At 38.3% G+C, this 8525-nt stretch overlaps 1 protein-coding gene across 1 annotated transcript; it reads left to right on the top strand.

The window, feature by feature from the left end:
• The first annotated feature begins 1237 nt into the window (after positions 1-1237).
• Positions 1238-7480, top strand: LOC128442733 (dual specificity tyrosine-phosphorylation-regulated kinase 4). The gene is made up of 14 exons (XM_053425302.1): positions 1238-1498; positions 1697-1837; positions 1973-2105; positions 2739-3024; positions 3136-3299; positions 3546-3682; positions 4532-4672; positions 4807-4942; positions 5304-5388; positions 5529-5701; positions 5808-5868; positions 5974-6076; positions 6684-6784; positions 7258-7480. Exons 1-14 carry the CDS (start codon positions 1443-1445, stop codon positions 7338-7340), a joined length of 1800 nt encoding a protein of 599 aa, XP_053281277.1. The 5' UTR covers positions 1238-1442; the 3' UTR covers positions 7341-7480.
• Positions 7481-8525: the final 1045 nt, after the last annotated feature.

The following is an 8525-nucleotide window of genomic DNA, read 5'->3' as shown; positions in this document are numbered from 1 at the left end:
ATGTCTGCTGATATCAAGGCTATCCTGAGGTAAAAGAGACGTTGATGTTACTCGATTGGGGGTGTCAACGCAAGCAGTGGTTCCCTCTCCCGCTCCAGAGCTCGCAGGTGCATTGCACCCCGCTCAAACTCTTTGTTCCTCGCCTACACCTCCTTAATACAGAGCACCCACTGGAGCTCCTTGGCTGTCATGCCAGCCTTAATCATGGGATCCATGTGAGGTGGGGAACACTGCATCGCATTGTCCTGAGCTTTTTTTTGCATTCAAAGGCACTTGTACTAAAGAAATTGGCAACACCACAAATCTGCCTTTTTACACTTTTTAACAGAGGAGTCTGTGGCAAAATCATCCAATTGAAACTCCATACTAACTGTACAAAGACAAAATACTGGCAACGGATGCATAGGACATTTCATATGACCTTGGGGTCTCATGACAAATCACATGCCTTTGATCTTATCAAGGAGAGTCCTTTAACTTGCACATCAAAGTGATTCAGCAGGTCAACATTCACATTACATTTACATTATATTCCAACCGTTGCCTCTATTCAAAAGTCACAACTTAAATACAGCCAACCAACCTATTGAACTCAAATCTGTTACCAAACCAATGGTAAACATCCAGCCCATAACCTTAAATCCTAGAAACACTCACCATGGGCTGTACAAAATCCTGCAGGGAAGAGAAGAGGTACCCACTGGGGACCAGCTCTCATTTACATACTTTTATGAAACCAACCATCACTTACTTGCGGAAAACACAGACATTTGACACAACCTCAACAACCATGTCTCCAGAATGTAAGGGCTTTTTGTATTGTTTTTGTATTTGTTATTAGATACTCAGATTGGGGTCTTTTCTGATTTCCTTGTGAGAATACGAGAAAAAAAATATATATGTTTTCCGAATGTGCAGATGTTCTGAGAAATTTCAAGAAATACTTGACAAAATACGAGCAGAAGGAAATCAAGGACTACAAACAGGTGTGGTACATTGGAAAGCGGGCCAAAAAGATTGATGCCTCCCAAACTCGGCATTCTAACTCTGGTTATGACACTAAGGAAGGTATCTACAGAGCAGTAAGTGCTTAAGTCTTTACTCTACAGAGACAAACTAATTTATCAATTGATTATATAAAAACATAAATTTGTTATTCATTATTAACTAGTTATTATTTATTAATATCCACGTAAAGTATTATGACTTTAGAATTAAAATGATCGTTTGCCAATGATTTGAAAAAATACAATCTCATTCTTCTTCAAAAAGAAGTAGATACGATATTGGATATTGGTTTATTTTTTCCTAGATATAATATGTATGAACTTTTGATAAAGATATAACTCTTTAATCCAAAGCTCATCAATGACCACTTGGGCTACCGCTATCAGATCCTGGAGGTGCTTGGGCAAGGCTTCTCTGGACAGATCCTCAAATGCATGGACCACAAGCCCATGCACCTTGTGGCCATCAAGGTCATTACAAACAAGGACATGTAAGATATTCACAAACTGAGGCGGAATGATAAAAATGATCAGTAATAAGAATAAGACGTTAATTAAAATCTTATTTCTCAAACAAGTTTTTTCTTGAGTTTAAAACTCTTCAATGTTGCTTGTGTTTATAATGCTTAAACTGGCAGTTTTTTCATGTACTTACACATATGACATACTGTGGTCTGATGGCTTTTCAGTGTTCATGACTTGGCAATGCCTGAAAAGGACATTTTGAAAGCCTTGCAGCAGTTTGACAAGGATAACTCAGCCAACAACGTCCATATGAAAGAGAAATTCTACTTCCGCAGTCATCTGTGCATCATTTTTGATCTCTTTCTGTAAGTTCCGAATACACATTCTGTTTGCTTTCATTGTTCTCTGAGCAGGGAAATACATCAACTATTATTAGGCAGAATCTTGGATAGCAGAACAGGTTTTTGAGATTAAAGCTAACCTCTCACATTCATTTTCAGTACGGACCAACATGGATCAAACCACACCAACGAGAGTGAATTCACAGTCGAAGAGCTGAAAAAATACACCATGGACATGTTGGAATGTCTACAGCTGCTTAAGGAGAAGATTGTCCATAGTGACCTTAACTCGGTAGGCATAACACCTCAGATGATTTTGCAGTTATTTTAACCACACTTAAAATAATTCTAGATAAAGTTTCCTTGAGCAGTACAATAATAATTACAATTAAAGCCCTCAAAAAGCCAATTCATTTGCCTGAATAATAATAATAATAATATTAATAATCATTACAATTTCAATAGGGCCTCCCACTGTCAGTGCTCGGGCCCTAATGACTGATAACCATTTGCCATTATATTTAGAATTTCTAAATGACTATAGTGTCATTCAAATTATTCTGATGGTGTTGATTTGTGTTTGTGGGAAAATGAGATACATAATTGTGGCATATATGTTCAACGTCTCATTGGCAAAGCATGGTGGTAAAAACATTGTGGTACATTTTGAGCACTGGGTGAAAGCAAAGCTGTTAATCGTCCAACATAACATAATTTCCTAAATTTGACATGTAACGGTTTTACTTCTTACCATCTATTTTCAACTTGATTTAGCAGGACAGCATTCAAACCACATTTTTATCAGGAAACTCATTAACTATTTGTATTTCTATGTTACTGAATGTTTTTACTCTCCATCCACTATTGTGGACTGAGTTATTGTTACAATTACAGTTATACACATTCCCTCTGTTTTTGTACATAGAAAATGTCCCCCAGGAAAGACAAGAGGTCAGTACTGAGCCCAAAGACTAATGCCAAAAACAGGGTCTGTCCTACAGTCCTAATATCAATCGCCAAGGGCTCTCAGGAAACCCAAATAGATTTAAGCCACAAACAGCCATCTGCCCTGCCCGGGGGCAAGGAGAAGAGCCCACTGGGGCCCAGCTCCCAGTTACCTACTGTTATGAAACCCACCGTCACTCGCCTGCAGACAACACAGTCAGTCAGCGAGACATCCTCTGCCATAAAACCAGCCATGTCTCCTGAATGTAAGAGCTTTTTGGATTGTTTGTTTGTATGTCTTTAAATACTGAGTTTAGTCTTTTCTGATTCCCTCGTGAGAACATGTTAAACAAGAGCTGTGTTTTCCCAATGTGCAGATGTTCTGGAAAATTTTAAGAAATACTTGACAAATTATGAGCAGAAAGAAATCAAGGACTACAAGCAGGTGTGGTACATTGGAAAGCAGGCCAAAAAGATTGATGCCTCAAAAATCCGGCCTTCCAACTCTGGCTATGACACTAAGGACGGAATCTACAGCGCAGTAAGTGCTTAAGTCTTTAATTTCCAGAGACACATAAATTAATGAAATGATTATATAAAAATGCCAATTCAGTGCAGCTATAATTTCCAGGTATATTGATTTAGAATCAATATGATTGTTTAACATTGATTTTAAAAATCCAATCTCATCCTTCTTAAAGAAGAAGATTTAAATCATTATTGGTTTATTTTTTCCTAACATCATAAACATGAACTTTCTATAAAGATATAACCTTTGAATCCACAGATTGTTAACGATCACTTGGCCTACTGCTATCAGATCCTGGAGGTGGTTGGGCAAGGCTACTCTGGACAGATCCTCAAATGCATGGACCACAAGACTAATCAGCTTGTTGCCATCAAGGTCATTAGAAACAAGGACATGTAAGAGATTCACAAACTAAGGCAGAATGATACAAATCATCAGTTATAAGAACGAGACGTTAATTTAAATCTTGTGGATATATCTTTTAACAATAGCATTAACATCAAGTGGTTCACGCTGAAACACATTTACAAAGTTTTTTCTAAGCACTCAAGTGCATCTTGTATTCTCATGTGGTTGACAGCCCAGTATAAGGTGGTTGATGGACTTTGAATTAAGATTTTTGGATCACCATCAGAATGTGTTGGATGAGCTCATAGGACTTGAAACTATACCTGACAATTTCTTGATTTCTTGAGTGCTGGGATTCTCGTAGAAAAGATGTCCTATTCTCCTACCTTCTGAAGTTCTTTGCCCTCAGCCTTATTGACTGTTATTGACTCATCACTGTTGCTTGACTTTAGCCACATCACTAGTCTGTGGCCTTGTATCCTCCTCTCTGTAGCAATGTCTGACCTTGTTTACCTGATTAGACTTAGTTCTTCAATTAGCCCCTTCAGCCACTGAGGTATTGACTACCAGCAGAATTTAGGTTGTGTCATGAGGCTGTGCTGTAGTCATCTTTTCCGCTGCCATTTGGTGTCAAATTGTTTAATTGCATGGTACGTAATCAGCAGTATATGTTGATTATTGAAAAAGTGTGACACTGTGCAGAAAAAGTACAAATATTTATTGCAGCACTCAAGTGGGCATGCGTGGCTCCTCATTCCTAGCAAAGTATGAGACAAACTCATAGATTCAGTCTTGTAGGTCTAAAACTATTAAATGTATCTGGTGTTTATAATACTTAAAATGACTGTTTTTACATGTAATTACACATTACATACTGTGGTCTGATTGTTTTCCAGCATTTATCAGACGGTATTGCCTGAAGTGAAGATTCTAGAAGCCCTGCGAGAGTCTGACAAGGATAACTCAGCCAACATTGTCCATATGAAAGAGAAATTCTACTTCCGCAGTCACCTGTGCATCATTTTGGATCTCTTTCTGTAAGTTCAGAATACACATTCTGCTTGCTTTCATGTTTCTTTCAGCAAGGAAAACTTCAGATATTATTAGGCAGAATCCTGCATAGCAAAATAGGTTGTAGAGATTAAAGCTAACCACTCACATTCATTTTCAGGAAGGACCTTCATGAATTATGCCACACCAACAAGGTTAAAGTCACAGAGGAAGAGCAGAAGAAATACACCATGGAAATCCTGAAATGTCTACAGCTGCTTAGAGAGACTAAGATTGTCCATGGTGACCTTAAACCAGTAGGCATAACACCTCAATAGATTTTTATTTTTTATTCTAAATTATGTTTGCTTGACCAGAGCAAAACAATTTTTGTTTATATTTACTGGCCTTACCTTGTGCCACTACACGTAGAATTTAAATGATTAAAGGAAGGTTTCAAACTATTAATGACATGTGTTTTGGGGAAAATGAAAGAAAGAAAGCATTGTGGTATATTTTGACCACTGGGGGAAAGCAAAGCTCTATATGTTTTTTAAAATGTATCAGTTATTTAATTAATTAAATTAGTTATTTACAAATTATTTTAGCTTTGCACACAAAGTGACTGTCCATGATTATCAAATAATAACTCAATAGCACCTGCATGTTATTTTTCAGGAAAACTTGCTGATCTACAAAAAGGATGATGAGATGCACATAGCAGTCACTGACTTTGGAGGGAGCTACTTTATGACAGAGGACGGTGGGTGAAAGATTTTATTGTTACAATGTGACATGACTGACAGAGACTAAAAGTCATTGCTTGCAAATGTTCTAGCAAAGACAATTCAGAACATATGAACACTCACTCAATCTGTATTAATCTCTTTCCTGCTTAAACAGATCGACCTCGTCTGTTCACTAAAGAATACATGTCACCGGAGCTGCTACTTGGCAAAAAGTGTGGACCACCAACCGACATGTGGAGCCTGGGCTGCACCATCGCTGAGCTTCACTGTGGTTTCCGTCTCTTTCATGGATGTGACCTTCCATATGTCTTCAACAGGATAATGGAGGTAATACTCATCATTAAATAATGCTGTCTTCATTATAATCAAATTGTTGTCATATCTTTGAATAATGATGCAAATGTTACAAATGTTTGAATGTAAATTCCTGCAGGTGCTGGGTGTCCCTCCTCCTGAGCTGCTGAGGGAAGCCCCCAAAAGAAAATTCTTCTTTGGTGAGCAAAAGCATTTCAGACTTTGACCTTCTCCGTTTCCACATAACGTTTTTAGCAGTGCAGGGGATTGTAAAACTCACCCACTAATTTGTCTTGGTTATGCAGATTCTGATGGCATCCCATACATCAGACAATGCAGAACCAATCTGGAAACAAAGCTGAACTCTATTGATGTTCATTTCATCAATTTCATCTATCGCTGCCTTGAGTAAGTACACGCTCTCAGATACACTCATGAGAATGACACTGTAAAAAGGTCTTACAAGCAACACTATGAGCAACAGCATCATCTGCCGCCACACATGGTTATAAATTATGTCGGGCTCCATGTTTGAGGAATTAAGTGGTTTTCATGTGGAGAAAAAAATCAAGCCTATCAATCTCTTGACCAGAGATCTGATTGTGACCCATGATGCCTGGCTTCCTGAACCGAAAGAGCTGCCAATATACCTAACCCTGTTTAGAATTGTTGATATTTCAAATGTTTGCTCAGTTAATAGTCTTTTTAACTGATCTTCATGTCAGCATTTCTTGGGCTTGATTCTGACGATTAAAGCTGTGACTAACACACTTCTCACAGGTGAATGTGAGACCCCTTTAAGGGTGAGAAGTGAGAATCAAAGTGTCACCATTCTCTCTGTTCAAAGTCAATTAAACTAATTTTGAAGTTGCTATTTTAGGGGTAAACAGTTGCACAGTGCTGCTTTAAGTATAATATATATAAATGTATAATGTGCGTGTGTAGAATAAAATGTATTCGTTCATTTTGCAAAATTAAGGATCTCTTCAATACATGCATGCATCTCATTGTTTAGATATGATCCAAAAAAGCGCATGACACCAAAGCAGGCCTTGCAGCATCCATGGATTCATGATAAGTTGAAATGTGCAACGAGAGCTGGAAAAACTATATCAAGTAAGTCTTTAGTCTTCTCATTCCTACAGCACTTAAACAAGACATCAGCAGTAATTATATGGAGCCAATGAGGCACAGCACTGGCAAAGATCTATAGGTTTTAGTGCCATGAAATCTAGACCTGAGATTCATGGTCCCAACAATGATTAATTATTATGACTGTACTGATCTCTGCATTTTAAACTGGCATCACAAGCAGATTCAAGTTTGACTTAAATAATGAAGCGTCAACTTTTACACCTAACTTTTATTTGTAGTGCCACCAGCAGGTCAGAATTAAACTTAGTCCAGTACTTTGGCATATCACCAAATATAAGAACAATTGACATTCACATCAGTGATGTGCATGTAGACATCAGCATTAGGATTGCTGTGCCCGTGTCTCCAGAGAATTGTCATTGCAGAAAAGAACTATCGTGTTTATCGTGTTTATTTACCTTCTTCCTGTCCACTTCCTGTCCACTTCCACACAGATGCCTCAGTGGCCTCCAGCAACAACACTTCTGAACTGTTGAAAAGGAGAAAAATGCCTTCGTCTCTGCCCAAAAGATTGTAGAACAAACCAGAGGTTTTCAGCATGCTTCTTTCTTTCTCCCACCTCTGCTGTATGCAATTGTTGTGCATAGGACAATAAACTCTTGGATCTTGGATCTTGAATCTTGAATCTTGAATCTTGAATCTTTTATCTTGAATCTCATTTCTCCTCTCACCCCAACTGGTGGGTGGATTATTCACACCTAGGTGGGAAACCTGCCCCTGGACCAAAGTTCTTGCTACTATTGGTCACTGTGTGCCTCAGGACCCATGAGGTCACCAAAACAATGAAACCCCAGTTCCTCCTCTGCTCTCTCTCTTATCATATCTCCTCCCTCCCTCTCCCTTTCTCATCTTCTCCTTACCCAGCTAGGGAGACATTTTCTTTACCCAAGCTCCATCGACCTCCAAGCAGGTCTGCCTGAAGCAGCAAAAAAACTTGCCAAAAAGGAAGCAGCGTGACAGCCGGCCAAAGGACTTCAACATGATAGCATGTAAGGATACCCAACTATATATTTCAAACATCCGACGTTATGGCACAAAGACAAACTGCAGCGTCAAAGTGCCTTCCATTGTGTCATTTGAAGCTGACCAGGACTTGTCTTGTGAGTGTTAATTTGTAGAAACTATATATAGAAAACATACTGTTATTAAAGATAAACTCACAAGATTTTATTTCTGCTGTACTTGAATGAAATTTTAACCTTGATTCTTGCTGTTCTGGGTTTGTACCCTGGGTTTGAATGCACTTATTGTCGCTTTGTAAAAAAAAAGTCAGCTGTAATGTAATTCTTCTCTCAATATTCTCCATTTCCCTCTATCTCAGCTCTCTTTTCTTGAAATCTACTGTCCTCTTTCAGTCTGTCAACTTATCTTGTCTTACTTTCTTGCTAAACTTAATTCACATATTCTCTCTTACTCACTAAAACTCTTACCTCTTAAAAGCTCCTTCTGTTTTTATGTTATTTTAACTTTTTCTGCGATACTCACAAACTCATATCTACCTCCAACGCATTGTATCTGTTTCTTTGTTTTCTCCCTTCCTGCCCATCAGTCAAACTTCTGTTTTTCTGCTCTTAAATGTACCATGTTATGTTGAGATTCTCTGACCTTAGGATATTTGGTCTAATTAGACATTTTCTGGTCATTTTGAGACTGATCATTCTGGGCCTAAGTAGCCTTGCTATTGTATTGTCGAACAGTTTTG

The sequence above is a fragment of the Pleuronectes platessa genome, chromosome 6 (assembly GCF_947347685.1).
Source record: "Pleuronectes platessa chromosome 6, fPlePla1.1, whole genome shotgun sequence".
NCBI classification, from domain to species: Eukaryota; Metazoa; Chordata; class Actinopteri; order Pleuronectiformes; family Pleuronectidae; genus Pleuronectes; species Pleuronectes platessa.
Note: the sequence above shows the minus strand (reverse complement) of the source record. Positions and strands in the feature narration are given on the sequence as shown.

Bases quoted from the DNA above. Each gene is read 5' to 3' on its own strand.
- LOC128442733 (XM_053425302.1), top strand. From the start codon at position 1,443: ATGGACCACAAGCCCATGCACCTTGTGGCCATCAAGGTCATTACAAAC. The intron at 1,499-1,696 runs GTAAGATATTCA...ATGGCTTTTCAG, and splicing joins GTCATTACAAACAAGGACAT to TGTTCATGACTTGGCAATGC. The intron at 5,389-5,528 runs GTGGGTGAAAGA...CTGCTTAAACAG, and splicing joins CTACTTTATGACAGAGGACG to ATCGACCTCGTCTGTTCACT.